This window comes from Canis lupus, chromosome 36, assembly GCF_011100685.1.
Source record: "Canis lupus familiaris isolate Mischka breed German Shepherd chromosome 36, alternate assembly UU_Cfam_GSD_1.0, whole genome shotgun sequence".
Taxonomy (NCBI): Eukaryota; Metazoa; Chordata; class Mammalia; order Carnivora; family Canidae; genus Canis; species Canis lupus.
Genome location: NC_049257.1, coordinates 21,701,334 through 21,718,856, shown reverse-complemented (window position 1 = coordinate 21,718,856; position 17,523 = coordinate 21,701,334). Strand labels below are relative to the sequence as shown.

General features: G+C 43.6%; 1 protein-coding gene across 1 annotated transcript in view; it reads left to right on the top strand.

Annotated features, from left to right (window-relative positions):
- The window catches only part of PDE11A (phosphodiesterase 11A), a 361,415-nt gene that overhangs the window by 314,311 nt on the left and 29,581 nt on the right, over positions 1-17,523 (top strand). Inside the window, exons 17-19 of the mRNA XM_038585090.1 lie at positions 3,870-3,933; positions 10,666-10,740; positions 16,004-16,087. Coding sequence (XP_038441018.1) covers positions 3,870-3,933; positions 10,666-10,740; positions 16,004-16,087 — 223 coding nt within the window. The remainder of the gene's footprint in view (positions 1-3,869; positions 3,934-10,665; positions 10,741-16,003; positions 16,088-17,523) is intronic.

Genomic DNA, 17,523 nt, shown 5'->3' with positions numbered 1-17,523 from the left:
TTCTGGTCTGGAAGCTCTCCCCTGCCTTGGGTTCTGCAAAGCCCTGCTCCTCAAGACTTTCTACTTTCCTCCGACCCTTGCTTCTCCTCTCCGTCTTTCTTCAGCCCTTCCCCTCCCCACCTTACTCCTGAAATGTAAGGACCTCCAAGGACCTGTTTTGGGTTTTCCTCTCTTGTTCCCGGTGGCTTTCACTACCACCTCCTCTCCATGGACTCCTGCCCCATGTCTCCAGCCTGGCCTCTCTTCTGAGCACGACTCCTAACGTGCCAGTGCACATTCCATGTCTCCACCTGGGTGTTTTACTACAGGGGTTTTCAAACTTGTTTCGGCAGGATACCCCAGATGTAAGAAAAATCTTATCTGGAAGCCCAGAGTGTTAAACAGAGGTGCTCTGGGAGCTCTCCACGGCCCCCCAGCTTTGCCTTCCCTCCCCCATTTCATGGTTAGACTCTGACCTGTACACTGAGGGGCAGGGGATGTTCCAGGGGACCACTGTCTTAGAGAACTTAAAAACAGCAATAAAAAACCAACTAGGGGTACATGGGTGGCTCAGTGGTTGAGCGTCTGCCTTTGGCTCAGGGTGTGATCCCAGGGTCCTGGGATTGAGTCCCCCATTGGGCTCCCTGTGGGGAGCCTGCTTCTCCCTCTGCCTAAGTCTCTGCCCGCCTCTCTCTCTGTTTTTCATGAATAAATACATAAAGTCTTTAAAAAATAAAAACAATACCAACTACAAGTCGGTCTGCTTTTCATCATCACCACGTGCCACATGCCTGCAGTCTAAACAGTGTCAGTGATAAGATACTTCTCCCTGAGAAAAATCTTTTGTTGGTGTAAGTTCTAAACAGTGGCTGAGATTACTGCTGAGTATCAAAATAATTGATAGGAAAGCTTCAAAGCACCACGCTATTACCGCTCCTTTAGTTGCATACATATCGTACCCGAACGCTAACTGCGGAGTGCGCGGTCACCCGTGAGCCCCTGACGCAGGTGCACGCGGGGCACACTGCAGGTGTGAGCCCCTAACGCTGCAGAGCCTTTAGTGCTTGCTCCGGGTGCAGTTCATGTCTTCGAGCCCACGGAGCTTCACCTTCCTGCCTTCAAGCAGTATATCCAGAAGAAACAATGATAGCACAGTGACGGCAGGAGGAAAGAACCAGAACTTGACTTGCTTCATCTCCGTCATTTTGTGTTGACCATCTGGGCTTCCTGTGAGTGGTTGAGATTTAAAACAGTGAAACAGAGGGCAAAGTGTGAAGTGTGCTTCTTGTCTGGTTAAGTGCAAAATTCAGTTCTTGCACGAACTATTTTATGAGCTACAAATACATATCTTTTTAATTAATCTTGATTCATTTTCATTGCTAATTGTTTTAAAACCGGAGGACAAATCAAGAAAATACCAATGAATACAAGGTTATTGTTGAAATGATTTGGCACATACAAGAGGGGGTGATAAAAATGATCTGCCGTGAGCATCGGAGACTCTGGACGCAGCCCCCCGGAACAGAGCCGGCCGGGCCCTCGGTGCTCCAGCCGCTCACCCAGCGCCCAGTGCTGCACACCCCACTGCAAACGCACTAGCATTAGGCGGACCTGCGGAGTAACTTCCTCCCTCCTCTCTCACTCTAGAAAAGGCCTTTCACTTCTAGGGGCCTGATCGAAGCAGTCAGGTGTGAACTACTCCTTCGCCTCCTTTGGTTCTTCCTTGGGAATCTCGCAGCCTTCCCCTTGCCCTTCCTGCCCTTCCGCGTGTCAGGCCCTGAGCCACTCATTCCGACTGGTCTCCCACTTCCCTTCTCTCCTTCTCCAGACTCTTCATACCCACCAGCTAACGTTCTGCCTGGAATTTTCAGCCAGGTGGCCCCTGAGCCCCAACCCTAAGAGGCTCTCCAGGGCCAGTTGGATGAAAGTTTCAGACTCCACCCCCGCCCCATCCTCCCTCAGGCTGTTTTCAGTCCCCTTAGCAGTATGAACGCTCTGCTCCACTGTAGGGTCTTCACTGAAAACAGAGACTACTTCCCTCAGACTTTATGGATTCCAGCTCCAGCTCTAATACTTCCTCACTGTGTAAACTTTCTAACCTGTCTGATCAAGGAATGCAAAACACTATGTGCTTTATAAAATGGGAGTAATAATAGTATCCCTACCTCGTATGCAGACTGGGTCACTCTGTAGCGCTTGGTCAGCTAATGGTACCTACTAGAATGACCACTATCTGAGCACCTAGTCAGATACTCAACACACTTGTTAACTGACTGATTGATGGTGATAAGAATTTGAGAAGCAAGCCTCGAATTATCAAGCAGATGGAATCTAAGCAGTTGTCCAAGTTAGGGTATAAGTAGGCAACCTCACAGAGATTATTTCCCATCTAGGAGAGAGATTGCAAAGTCCGATGCATTACCTACAGTCTTGTCTCCCTCTGGTACCAGCAGAACCTAAAATGAGAAGCCTCAGAGTGTAGCAAGAGGGGGTCTGGAAGCTTTGTGATAAACACACAATCCTGAATCCTTACTGGCTTTGGGAAAGTTACTTAACCTCTCCATTTACCTCCCCATAAAATGGGAATAAGGGCCCCTCCCTCAGAGGGTTTAGAAGATTCATTTGGTTAGTAGTTAGTGGGTCAAGCACTTCGTACAGAGGCAGGCACACAGCAGAGTGCTTGTCACAGAAGATCAACTCCGAAGAATGCACCAGGGCATTGCTCCGCATAGATGTGCTTCGGGTTAGATGCTGCCTCACTCCTGGAGGGGGCTGCTGATGCGGTGGGCCTGGTGGTGCTTGAATGACCTATTGTTACCTGCCGCTCTGCCCTGTGCTCTGGGGGGGTTTCCTGGGGAAGTTGTGCAAACCCCACTACCATCTAGGCACACTCTGCCATCTGGGAAGCAGACACGTTTCCAAGGCACTGGAGTCCGGCAGGGTATGAAATGTTAACACCCGACACCAGGACAGCCCTGTGACCTCCAGCAACACCCCCCTTTCTTCCAAAAGGAGCCAGCCAAGATGTGGCCTCTCAGCTCCAATCCTTCTTCGCCTGTCATCACTGGCGTTAGTACAAAGAAAGCACATTTTGGACAAAGGGCGTGCCTTGCTTTTCCCACCTCCCATCACATCAGATTATGAGCACCAGAGCTATCGACAATTTAAATTGTTCCCCACGTTTTTATATCCATGGTTCAGGGTGAATTCTAATCAAACCCCAGAGAAACCTGCCCCCCAAAGCCTGCTTCCCCTCCTGCTATGCTTTCTTATGTACTCAAATTAATGAAAGCTGTAGCTGAATGTGTTTCTTCTTCATTATGCTTGTGAAACATGGTTGCAGCCAGGGAATACACTGGAGCCAACAGGGTGGCTCTCGCAGTAAATCCTAGCTCCGGGGAGCCGGCGAGCATGAAGGCGCTCCGGGGCGGCGGGGGGGGGGGGGGGGGGGGGGGGGGGGGGGCGGGGGGGTCTCGCCCCTCTGCTGCGGGTGCCCTCCATGCCCCTCCATCAGCGCAAAGTCGGTGCAGAGGTTTGGCAGCTATTCGGTGCTGATTCTCCAGGAATAGAGAGCATCGTCCATTAGAGATTATTTTAAGCAGGGCTTGCTTAGCTCAGGTAGAGAGAGTCGTGCTCTGTCCTTCCTCGATCGGCTACAGACTCAACAAAAGGGCACCCAGGGTGTGCGTGGAGCTTTGTCTTCCTGAGCGGTGTGGCCACAGGAGGGACAGGCTGGACATGGGACTGTGAACACTGCTTTCCCTTGTTGAGCAAAAGACATGTGAGAGTTGGCCTGAGTCCCATTTTATTTATTTATGTATCTAGGATGGGTTTGTTTAGGAATGCGACAAAAGATTATTCAGGCTGTTTTGTTTGGTTCTGTTTTTCAGATCAATGTTAATGACAGCCTGTGACCTTGGAGCCGTGACCAAACCGTGGGAGATCTCCAGACAGGCAAGTGGTGATTAATGGCAGGGCTCTGCAGAGGAGGGACTGGGGGGCAGGGGGGGGGCAATATTCCCAGAACCCCAACTCCCAGGCCCTGAAGCCCTAGGCAATTTGCATCAGTATTAACCTGGTGTAAAAAATAGCAGGAGGCTTGAGAGAGACATAGTTTATCGCACAGCCATGCTTTAACGGGCTTCCACGGAGTCATAATATTCCTGATTCTGTAAGGTTTTCTTAATACTCTCAATCCAAATAACAAGTTGACCGCTTCCTAAGGCGAGAGTTCCAAAAACAGTGTTTTTAAATAGGTAATCAAGTTTTAGCACAAGGTCCTCTTTTTTCTCACCTTAAAAAAAAAAAAAAGGGAAAAAGAAACAAAGGAAGTCAAAGGGAAATTTTATTTTTCTTTTTTTTTTAATATTTTATTTATTCATGAGAGACACAGAGAGAGAGAGAGAGGCAGAGACACAGGCAGAGGGAGAAACAGGCTCCATGCAGAGAGCCCGATGCAGGATTCGATCCTGAGTCTCCAGGATCAGACCCTGGGCTGAAAGTGGCGCTAACCCACTGAGCCACCCGGGCCACCCTTATTTTTCTTTTTAAAGGCAAGCAGATCACTTTAGCCAAAGTGTGCAATAACTCAACTTAATTTGCACGAAAAATCATGCCTTTACCACCTGTCTGGTTTCACTACCCAAAGTGTTAGTTTAGAACAAGAATAGTTTTCAAGCCAGTAATCACACAGTTTAAGATTCTTGATTACTGGGCAGCCCTGGTGGTGCAGCGGTTTAGCGCCGCCTGCAGCCTGGAGAGTGATCCTGGAGACCCAGGATGGAGTCCCACATCGGGCTTCCTGCATGGAGCCTGCTTCTCCCTCTGCCTGGGTCTCTGCCCCTCTCTCTTACTCTCTCTGAATGAATAAATAAATAAATCTAAAAAAAAAATTCTTGATTACTGATAGTATTTGGAGATTAATATCTTTTTAATTTTTATGAGACACCTACTGTATAGGGTATGAAATAGTAACTTGGTATCTTAAGTCTCAATATTTTAGGGAAAATAAAATAGATTTCATATAGCAGTAAATAATAATAATAATACTTACTATTAAGTATTATTAATAATACTTATTAAGTATTATTATTACTATTTATTGTTATGACTAAGTATCTAATATCCAAATATCTAATTTCAAAGCCCCCTCCCCCCCACTTTGACTTAGGTATAGTTACTCTAAGTAGGCTGAATAATAGCAACCCAAAGATATCAGCCCCTAAATTCTGGAACTTCTAAATGTTGGAAAAAGGGTCTTTGCAGATGTCATTAAGTTAAGGACCATCATTATCATTATCACCATCATTATCCTGGATTAGGGTGAGCCCTAAATTCAATGACAGGCATCCTTAGAAGAGACACAGGGAGATGACACACTCAGAAGAAGAGAAGGGGATGTAAAGACAAGGCAGAGAGTAGAGCGATGCAGCCACAAGCAAAGGGAAGGTGGCAGCCACCAGAAACTGGAAAGGGGCAGAGGACACATTCTCCCCTAGAGGCTTCAGAGTGAGCTTGGCCTTGGCAACACCGTGATTTCTGTTCAGTGAACTGATGTTGAGCAGCTGACCTCCAGAACCATGAGAGAATAGATTCCTATTGTTTTTTTTTTTAATTTTAAAAATTTTTTTTAATTTATTTACGATAGTCACAGAGAGAGAGAGAGAGAGAGAGAGAGAGAGAGGCAGAGACACAGGCAGAGGGAGAAGCAGGCTCCATGTATTGGGAGCCCGATGTGGGGCTCAATCCCGGGTCTCCAGGATTGCACCCTGGGCCAAAGGCAGGCGCTAAACCGCTGCGCCACCCAGGGATCCCCTAGATTCCTATTGTTTTAAGACACCACATTTGTGGTCATGTCTGGCAACCCTGGGAAACCAATACAGTTGTTACCCCTATCTCACAAATGGGGGAAGTGAAGCCTAGAAAGAATAAGTAGCTTGTAAGTGGTGCGGCTAGGTATTCAAATCCTAGCAGATTAAACTCCAAAGCCTCCATTCTTTACAGTGCTTTACACTACCTTACACCAGATACATCAATCAGTATTTTTAAATGATGCCCATGTATCAGCAGAATGAGCTATTATCCCTCAGCCTCAGTTGCTAAAACCAACATATTGTTCATGAACATGTGCATCCAGGGTCAGCTGGTACTGCTCCTGATTTTGGACTGGGGCTGAAGAAGCATTACCATCTGGATCATTCTGACAGGGGCCCTACCGTGTCTTGCACTGGCAAGTAAATGCCCTTTCCCAGAAATTCATTGGCCTAGAACTTGTCACAAGAGTCTACTCAACCAGGAAGTATTATCCTTTAGTGTGCCCAGAACGTAGAAAGCCAGAAAGTTAGTGAAAACGTGACTACCACCATTTGCCCTTCTAATCACCAAAAGTGTGATTCACTCTCCTTCCTGCAGGCAAAATATACTCATCTTTTCCTCAAGGGAAATGACCCAAATGTCCCATTCATCATGGTATCAAGCTCAAAGTCCAGGATCTCTGGTCCAGATGCAAATTAAAGACCTACACACACACCCCAAACACAACATCTGACATACACCCAAACCACGAAATACTCCTCATAAGACTCCCATTCAGGAAGGGGAAGAGATGGCCAACATTTGGCAGTTAGAGAGCCACAGTAATTCCAAAATCCCACTGGGCATTCACTGTGAAGCCATCCACTCTGTAGCAGGCTCTGATTCCCTGGGAGATGCTCCCCTGTCATCCTTATCCATGGCCTATCCATGATCTATCCTGGGAAATCATCCCTTTTCCATTGTCCTTGGCTATATCCAAAGGCCAGGCAGTTTTTCTAACCTGTTTCCCACTCAAAGAAGATTGAAGACTCAAGACTTATTTTAGGTTTTAAGTAGTCCCAGTCCTTTTTTTTTTTTTAATTTATTTTTTATTTATGATAGGCACACAGTGAGAGAGAGAGAGAGGCAGAGATACAGGCAGAGAGAGAAGCAGGCTCCATGCACCGGGAGCCCGACGTGGGATTCGATCCCGGGTCTCCAGGATCGTGCCCTGGGCCAAAGGCAGGCTCCAAACCGCTGTGCCACCCAGGGATCCCAGTAGTCCCAGTCCTATGGGATTTTTGGCACCATAGGTCTCTTAGATATTAGGATATTAGTCAGCTTCTTATGTCTTTGATTCTAGTCATTTCCATTTGCCAATAACTACATCCATAGTTGTATTCTAGATAGATTTCTTTAAAAAAAAAAAAAGATTTTTTAACTTATTCATGAGAGACACACAGAGAGAGAGGTAGAGACACAGGCCCAGGGAAAAGCAGGCTCCATGCAGGGAGCCCGATGTGGGACTCAATTCCAGGTCTCCAGGATCATGCCCTGGGCCGAAGGCGGCGCTAAACCGCTGAGCCACCCGGGCTGCCCAGATAGATTTCTTAATTCTGCTCTATCTCTTTGCTTCCTTGTTTTCAAGAACAAAGAAAAGTAACATGTGTACTTCTTTCTTCCTCTTTCATGACCCAATTGCTAGAATTTGGGACCTAACAGATGCCAGTGAAAGAACCATGTAGCAAAATCATTTCTCTGGGCCGTTCTGTACAATTGAAGGGATATCCTGTGTACCGCCCAATTCGTTCAGAGGTCTTAACTGTGAGGGCACTGGCCACACCTTTGATTCTTGTTGCAAAGCTGAGTTGTTTTTTGTGGGGTTTTTTTTAGATTTTATTTTTAAGTACTCTTTACACCCAGGATGGGGTTGAACTCACAACCCTGAGATCAAGAGTCACACGCTCCACTGACTGACCAGCCAGGCACCCTGCAAGGCTGAGTCTTGATCAGCCTTAGTCATTCAAAATGTATCTCAATTTTTATTTTTACAGTTTGGAGTCAAAAGCAGCTTCATCTTCCATCCCTGAAAATGAAGACTGAATTTGTGACTCTCTCTATTCCTTTTCATTCCTGATTATATAAACCTGCCATCAATTCTTTTCTGAGCTCACTTCTTATAATACTTAGCAAAACTGTCAACAGCAATCATCACATGCTTCTAACATTTGTTTTCCAATCTCTTCCCCTAAGGCTGTAAATTCATTAGATACATTATTTGCTTTATTTCAGTGAGAATTGTACAAAATATTTTGCCACTGTGTAACATGGGCCATCATCCTCACAGCCTCCCACAACATTTCCTCACTGTCTTATACCTGGTCCCCACACTGTTGGCACCACATATTTCAGGATCTTCTTATATTTTTCTTCCTTTTTTAAAATTTCTTTTTCTTTTAACATCAACACCTCATTTCCATACTAGTTTTTGTGTTAGGCCAAACTTCAGTAGGCTTTGTCGCAGTAACAAATACATTCTCAAATTTCAGTTGCTTAAGTCAAAGAAAAGCCTATTTCTTTGCTCCTATCACATTCCAGTACAGATTGGGCAGTTTTCCTACAAAGTTCTCTTCTAATAAATAGCTCTCCTCCAAGTGATCCTCAGTTTTCGTTTTAGTGCAACACATTTGAAATTATAGACAGCAGGGTAAGTGGGGAGAACTTGCATGGTTGAGTAGCTTATTTGTACATCTCTGCCCACTCTTCACTTCCCCCATGTGCGAAGGCTCCCCTATAGTAAAGTTTGGAAACAGAGAAGAGGTAGGTATCTTCCAAGTCTGGGGGAAAGGTATAGGTAGTGGGGGTGGCCAGTCTGATTGGGATGGAAAGAAGCGGAAGAGTGGAGAGTGGCAGAAAGTTCAGGGGACCAGGGAAAAAATAGAGAAGATTGGAAAGAGAATGGGATGAGGTCTGATGTGTCAGGACTTTCAGAAACCCCAGTGAGATGAGTGTCAACAACTAATGGAGCAGTAGCCCACTTAGAAGCAAGAAAAGGACAGGATAAAGAGTTTCTGCATTGATATTTTAGACCAATTTGGGAGGCCCACTGGCCACTTGAAGGTGGCTTCTTAGGCTTCTTAGGCTTTGATGTAAGTAATACTTTATTTTTAGGATGTGCAGAAACCCAGGAGTTCAGGGAAATAAAACACAAAACCATGATTTTCCAAACATTTCCATCAAAAATCTTGTCACACCTCTAAACTGGAGATCTCATTTGTGTTTGTCTCTAAATTGAATAGGTTAAAATGTTTTCAAAAACATACTCACTTCTATGGTTTTAGGAAATATTTGGACAAAAACAATGGAACCTTCTTTCAAAAATATAAAAATATTTCTAATTTCCTAGATGTTGATTTTTTTAACATTTCCTTGCAGATTTTGGTGCCTATTCCATTTTTCCTTCTTCACAAACATGACTCTAAGCATGTGGGTTTCCCCAGTGATCCCCCAAGGCCTGATTAGCATCTCAATTTCCTTCTTTAATAAAAAATTCAATCAGGAGCCACTTAATGTTCCTGATTGGGTTTTTAAGTACAAATGAAACAGTGGTACAAGTTGAGCCGTGAAAGAAGCACAGGGGAGATACCCAGGACCACTTTAGAAAGATCAAGGACAGGATTTTGTTTTAATTTCTTCGCTTTCCAGGGGCTATAGACCTACACAGGACTCCTACCTTGGGGTGGCCTGGTGTGCACATTTGTATTCTTTAGTGCGTAAGACCCACCTCAGAGCAATCTGAGAGAGTGTTCTGGGAGCTGAATAAATGAGGGCAGGCCCTTAGGGGACCATTTCTTTTTTAAAGGAAGGCCAGAGACAGAGAGAGAGGTCTGGAGTGCTAATGTGAAAGGTAGTAGCTGAGACTAGAGAGAGAGAAGTGAATCAGACCCTAGAAAAATTGAGCCAGTTCCAACTAGTTTTATGCTATTGAATGTCTAAAAGGTACTCATATTCCTTATTAGAAATGTTGAAAATCTGAACTGACTATATATTCTATTTTTTAAATAAATGAGCTATATACCTGCTATTCTCGGGGGTGGGGGAGTGTGTGTAAGAGACAGAGAGACAGAGAGATGTTTTTATGTTTTATCAATGGTTATGATTAATAGTTGACAGAATTTCTTGAGAGAGAATGCTTAGGTAAATTATCTTGATTCTATCCACTTGACCAAAATTAAACCATTCTAGCCTTTTCCACACCTTAGAACTTCATCTTATAAGAGCCTGGAATAGAGGAAAAACGAGTCTGGGAATCTAGATCTTCTTGCCATCAAATTTTCTGGGATTTTTTCCCCCTGCTCTTCCAAATTTTGTAAATCTAGCGAGTTCATCTCAGAGATTTCCTATATGCACACTAGAGGGTTGTTGAAAATACCTGTTTAACACTTCTCTGTTATATCATTATGCTTCACATAAGCTATCATAAGCACAGGGCTTGGAGAAGCGTCTCTTTAGCCTAACAATGATCAATTATTATTACAAGTATATTATAAAATATATTACAAGTATATTATAAAACAAAAATTACTCTTAGGTACTATTTGCTTTATTTTTCTGCAATAAGAACATTTCCTACTTTGAAGGTGCCAACCCAGTACCTCACCCTGAATATGGAATCTGTACTGTCAGAGATGATCTCCTAGCATGCATCTGAAAATACCTTGCACAAGTTCTTCTAATTAAAAGGAAATCAGTTTCATTGATTAAAGTCTGTAATAACTTGAAACAGAAAAGGTTAACATACTTCTTCAAACGCTGTTTAAATGATTATCTGTGTTGAAAATAATCTTATGATAAATTATACATAACCATAAATTAAGTATCTGTATGTTTTAGGTGGCCGAACTTGTAACCAGTGAGTTCTTTGAGCAAGGAGATCGGGAGAGAGCAGAACTCAAACTCACTCCTTCAGTAAGTCCATCTTTTTATTATGACATATTTACCCTTTGGAATGACATTTTCAAAAGTAACTCCAAATCACAACTTGAAAGTGGGAAAGACTGAAAGTGGAGTTAAGGAAGCATTCCTGAAAGTTTAAAACTTTAATAAACTTCGAGATCCCTGGGTGGCTCAGCGGTTTGGTGCCTGCCTTTGGCCCAGGGCAGGATCCTGGAGTCCCAGGATTGAGTCCCACATTGGGCTCCCTGCATGGAGCCTGCTTCTCCCTCTGCCTGGGTCTCTGCCTCCCTCTCTCTCTCTCATAAATAAATAAATAAATAAATAAATAAATAAATAAATAAATAAATCTTTAAAAAGAAAAAAAAAAAAAAGCTAACTGCCTGCCAAAGAGTAAGGTTCTGGCTAATTGCAGGATTAAAAAAAAAAAACTTTAATAAACTTCAACATTCAATACTCTTATTCCCAGGTTTTCCTGAGCTCTCACAGTGGGACAGGTAGGCACAAGGGAGGATGTGCAGAGTGGCATTTGAGTAGCTCAAAGCCCAGTGCTGGTGCTTCTTATGTGATCAGTAGCTACTATGGAATAGAAATACAGACAAAAGTTGAAGGCCAGCTGTCCAGCCTTGAGCAGCGAGAATGAACAGCTGCAGTAAACAATGGATGTCCTGGATTTTATTTTCCGATTTCAAACTTTCCAAAACCTCAAATCCAAATCATTACAAATCTCTGTTTCATTTCTTTGTTTGAGAATGAAAGGTTTCACTTGGGGAACTAGGTTCTGTTGACTGAAATGCTATTTTTATTGGACTCATCCATTCAATTATTAGTTGAGAATGCTTACTGTAGGCTCAGGATAATGTTGTTTTTGCTCAAACAAGACCAAAGACATAAATGCTTCCATCACCACCCACAAGGAGGGAGTGACTTCTTTATATTTGTAAGGTATGGTTAGTTAAAAACACACCATCCATGGGATCCCTGGGTGGCGCAGCGGTTTGGCGCCTGCTTTTGGCCCAGGGCACGATCCTGGAGACCCGGGATCGAATCCCACATCGGGCTCCCGGTGCATGGAGCCTGCTTCTCCCTCTGCCTGTGTCTCTGCCTCTCTCTCTCTCTCTGTGAGACTATCATAAATAAATAAAAATTAAAAAAAAAAAACACACACCATCCAACAACTCAAAGAGTGGTGCAAAGTATTGTAAAGCTGGCCCAGCGCAGTAGATTCAGTGCAGCTCAGTTGTCAATTGTCAAGAATGTCTGTTTATGAGGATTTAAGTCAACCGAGTATTGAACATTTAGAGGTATTTATATGATCTTCAAGCTTTAGGACGCCTTTCTTCGCTGACATTTAAAAGCAAGGAAATGCAGCAGAACTAGCTCCTGGATAAACAGCTTCACCTACTTCAAGTCACACCTCACAGCCTTGCTAATTTTGACTATTCCTAATTTGTTGTTTACCTATAAAAGGTGAGATGACTGCATAGGTTAGAACACTCACCCAGTGTTTCAGTTTCCTAAGCAACATCTATTTATATTGTTTCCAGAACCTCCTTTTATTCTTTTTTGGTGGTATCACCAGATTTGGCTATAAAAATAAAGATACTAGATTGGGAAACATAATTAATTTGTAAAACCTCATATAACCCACATTTCTCTCAGCTACATACCTATTTTCAAATTAAAGCTTTCCTCCACTTAAAAAAAAAAAAAACTGTTTCAGAGGCGTCCTCTGAAGGGTTGATAAAGCAGCAATACCACAGGTCATTTAATTAAATGAAAAAAAAAATATGAGTCAGTTGCCAGCACTGGCGAGCTGGCAGGTGCAGTGACGCAGCACTAAGGAGCCTTTGTCTGGAGGCTCAGGTAAGGCTTTCTCTGAAGACGGAAATGAAATTAATTTTGCAGGTGGAAGCATAGCACTAAATGCTAGTCTCCCCTCACAAAAGGCTACTTAACATTGCTGATGACAGTCTCCTGGCTGCTGTGGCAGGGCTATTTCTCATTAGTCCTTTTCCAGAAATGTCTGGAAATGCATCCACCCAGAGGTGACACCAGCTGTGTCTGTGATTCCTTGATATTTAGGAAGAAAATTGTCTGGGAGCCCCCACCAGGTGTGATGATCCTAAAGGTCATTAGAGTAACCAAAGAGTTAATAGTGGAAGCAGTGAGTCGGTTAATAAAACATGCTTGAGCACCTCCAGGTATCTAGCATGAAGCTGGGCACCGTGCATCCAGCCATGAGCAAAGCACCATCTTCCCTGCCCTTCCCCAAAGCTTGTCAACTGATGGGAAATATAGACATTAAATAAACAGTCACCTGGGGCACCTGGGTGGCTCAGCCAGTTAAACGTCTGCCTTTGGCTCAGGTTGTGATCCCGGGGTCCTGGGCTCAAGTCCGGCATTGGGCTCACTGCTCTGTGGGGAGCCTGCTTCTTCCTCTGCTCCCTCTCACCACCCCTCCCCCTGCCCCTGGCTCATGCTTGCTCTCTCACACGCGGTCTCTCCTTCTCAAATGAATAAATAAAATCTTCAAAAATAAAAAAAATCACTCATAATCAACTACAAGATGCACAGTGCTGTCACAGGAAAGCACAGGACAATGTACTATCTCACACTTCTACTCAAAAACATTTATTGAGAAGTAACTAGTCTGGAAATAAACTCCTATAGTTATGGTCAACAGGGTGATGCAGTGATTTTCAACAGGATGCTAAGACAATTTCAATTGCAGGGAGGGCGGTGTATGGGGTGCTAGTCTTTTCAAACAGTGCAGGGACAGTAAGCTATCCACTGCAAATGAGTTAAATTAGACCCCTGCTTCCCACCAAACCTCAAAATAACCTCACAGTGGATCATAGACCTAAATGTAAGAGCTAAAACTATAATACTCTTAGGAGAAAACAAGGTGTAAATCTGGATTGGATCTGGCAATGATGTCTTAGCTATGACACCAAAAGCCCAAGAGATACAAAAGCGCAAAAAAAAAAAAAAAAAAAAGATAAATTTGACCTCATTAAAACTTAACACTTTGCATCTTAAAGGACACTATCAAGAAAATGAAAAAACAGCCTACAGGATGGAAGAAATTATTTGTGAATCATATGTGATAAGGGCCTGACATCTGAAATATATAGAGAACTATTAACAACTCCCAGAAAGACAACCCAATTTTTTAAAAAGGATAAGGGTCTGAATACATGTTTCTTCAAAGAATATGTACAGATGGCCAATAAGCACATGGAGAAAGATGCTCAAAATCATTAGTCATCAGGGAAATGCAAACTGAACCACAGTGAGATACCACTTCAAGGGGCTAGCTATGATTAAAAAGACAGTCAATGGCCAGTGCTGAGGAGGATGTGGAGAAATTGGAACCTCATACACTGCTGGTGGGAATATAAAATGGTGCAGCTGCTTTGGAAAACAGTTTGGCAACTCATGAAAACATTAAATGTTAGACCGGGCACATGGCCCAGCAGTTCTGCCTCTAGGTATATCCCCAGGAGAAAGGAAAATGTACAGCCACATGGAAACCTGAACGTGAATGTTCACGGCAGCAGTACTCATAATAGCCCGAAAGTGGAAACAACCCAACTGCCCATCAACTGGGGAATGGATAAATAAAATGTAGTATAACTGTATGGTGGAGCAGCATTTGGTCACAAAGAGGAATGAAGTGCTGATGAATGCTCCAGGAATGAAACCGGAAAGCATCACGCTCGGTGACAGAAGCTGGTCACAAAAAACCATGTACCGGACGCTTCCATTGGTAAGAATGTGCAGAAAAGCTAAATCTATACAAACAGAAAAGAGATTTGCGGCCACCAAAGCCTGGGGATTTGGGGAGAATGAGGAGTGACTGCTAATTGGTATGAGATTTCTTGTTGGGGTGATTAAAATGTTCTAAAATAGACTGTAGTAACGGTCGCACACAACTAATTGTGAATATACTAAAATCCACTGAATTAAAAAAAAAATCCATTCTGTGCACCAGAAACAGCAAGAAAGTAAAAAAAAAAAAAAAAAAAAAAAAAAGTCAGATAACATAGAGAGCTCGAGAGTAGGTAAGAGAATACTACTGTTAAAGGACCACGTCGGCCAAAGACTCCTGCCAGGTTACAAGGCTTGCTCCTTCCCTTCCCCGGCCCGGCCCGTGTCCGTCTTCTCCAGATCCCAGTCCCCTTTCCTGGTGTTTCGCATTTCACGTTGCAAGACCAGGACGAGCAGAGTCTGGGGCAGTCAGCGACCTCCCTCCTGATTTCGAGATGCCTCCCTGGGCAGCACCCTCCTGTCTCCTCCTGCGCCTGGGCAGCTCATGATTTCTGTGCCCCCCCCTCCACCCGCATCCCTACGCTTTTCCAGCACCTCCCGACCAAGGGGACACCTTAGACCTGCCCTCACACCCTCTGCGAATGCCAGAGTGCTGTGGGTGCTGCCCGTTATCTCTGGGGACAGCAGGCCAAGCCGCCTGCAAGACAGCATGCAGGGAAGGGTCGCTCCTCAGACCCTGGCCTGGCGCCCTGGTAGCAGAGAGAGGACCAGAACTGGCAGCGGGTGTTCAAGAATCTGTGTTGGCCCCAATCCCAACCGATTGGTTCCCTTTTCATGTCTGCCCCACGGACAGGTCACTAATTTTCCTCGAAAAGATATACCTAAATTTTTTAGACATTATAATACCATGAAGTTTAAAGGCTGGGAATGAGGAGAGCTTGGGTACCTATCACATCATCCATCCAATGATAGATTTTTAAAAAATTAGGATTTTATTAATAACAGAATCTTATTGAAAAACACACAGAGTTGTCAAACCAACACCCCCCTCCCCCGGAAAAATTAATACAAATAGTTTCTATTTAAAATGAAACTGCTTTAAAAATCTTTTCTAATCTATCCCACCTTCTGTCACTATAAAAATAAAAGCCTGCATTATTTTTGTGGCAATAAAACGTATCCCCTTCCCCTTGACTTGTACCCAATTCCCAGTGACCTGATGACTTGATTTAGTGGCCATTACCTATATCTGAAGGCAGATTTTGGCCCCAAGGAGTTGCGTGCTATAAAGTTCAAATAAATTCACTCACAAATCTCATAAAAAAAAGAGGTGAAAATACTTTATTTCTCATCATAGATAGAGGAAAAGAAAGTACATGTAAAGGTTGATTGTGATTTGTGAAGTGTTCAGTTGGTAAAAATTGGATCATTGTGGCAAAGTGTTTGACAAAGCACTGTAAAATACTTGAGTGTAATAAAGCAAGCTTCTCCTCCCCCATTCTAGGCTATTTTTGACCGGAACCGGAAAGATGAACTGCCTCGGTTGCAATTGGAGTGGATTGATAGCATCTGCATGCCTCTGTATCAGGTAATCATGATTTGGGAGGGTCTGCGTGTCCTGAGCCACGAGAGAAGAGCGTGTGTACTTTCAGAAGGTTTAGTTAGCATACCCTTCCCGGGCATGGGTATTGCTGGCCCATGGCCCCACGGGCTGCAGCCAAGTCTTTTCTCAGATTTCTGACCACCTCTTAGGAAAAGTTGGTGCTAGGAGGCCAGAGACCTGAGTTCGCCTTCTAGGACATGATGGCCACAGGCCTCGATGCCCTCATCTATATAGCAGGGTCAGTAAGGTTTTAGCTCAGTGTTTCCCAAGCCGCGCCCATGGAACACAAGTATCCAGCAGTAGCCTAATAGTTCCTCAAAGAGAGCTCTCAGCCCCAACTACCAGGGAGCCTGCTAGAGCTCAGAGTCCTTCGGTAAAGAATCATATTTAATCTTGATTAATTCCAAATTTCTCTAACATTTGGCTGTGGAAATCTTTTTCTTTTCTTTCTTTCTTTCTTTCTTTTTGTACCGTTTCTTTTACTTCTATTCATATCATGTGAGATAGAAGAGTTCCACGAAACTAGGAGACATGGTTCTCTGTTCTGAGCCACAGGGTTTTCAAAGAACCTTCCATCTTAAAACCCAGCCTTTCTCTGAGATGCATGTGACAAATGCTGACCACTGAATTCTGCTGAGCGGGGTGCACTAATGGTTTCCAGCTCTGCCGCCTGGGGTTCGGGACCCTGCTCCTGGCAAGGAGACAAGTGTCACGGGCTTTTGAATGTTCACACTCCACTTTTTGAGTATAGATTAGGGTTGGCATCAGTTAACACTAACAGTTTAGTGTACATTGGCTTTTAATTCTACTACTAAGCATTTGCTTTCATGTGTAAAACCTGGCGAGTTCTTTACCCCCTACCTCGCTCCATCAGACTGAGCTGCTTTTCTAACTTCAAAGTGAGAAACACATGCAGAGAAAGCAAAACCACTTTAGTTTCTCACTCTGTGTAACTCCATTAAAAACACAGTATTGTTTTTTAAGGACCTCACAACCATTAAGTTTCAGGCTTATCTATCTACCACTTCATTTTCAGCACTTTTAGGAGCTGCTGAGCCCTGTCACATTATGCTAAAAAAAAAAAAAAAACCTAGATTACTGTCTTGAAGATGGAAATGTAACTTTTTAGTGACTATAAACACCAAAAATAAATTTATTTGTTTTATGTTAGGCATTAAATACATGATAGCATAAAAATGAGACAAAGTTTTAAAATAATCTAAAATAGATCATTTTAGTTATAAATGGCACATAATGTGCTTTTGTTTAATAATGAAAGATTAGGCGAAAAAATCAAGAGTGATGTATTCTTTATTATAAGAGGATCCTTAACTCCCTTTTCTTCCCACTGGCTCCTCCCACCCTTGTTCCTCTGGTATCTTGGCTTATGCTGGGCCCCCAAGTATAAAGCCCATAGCTGT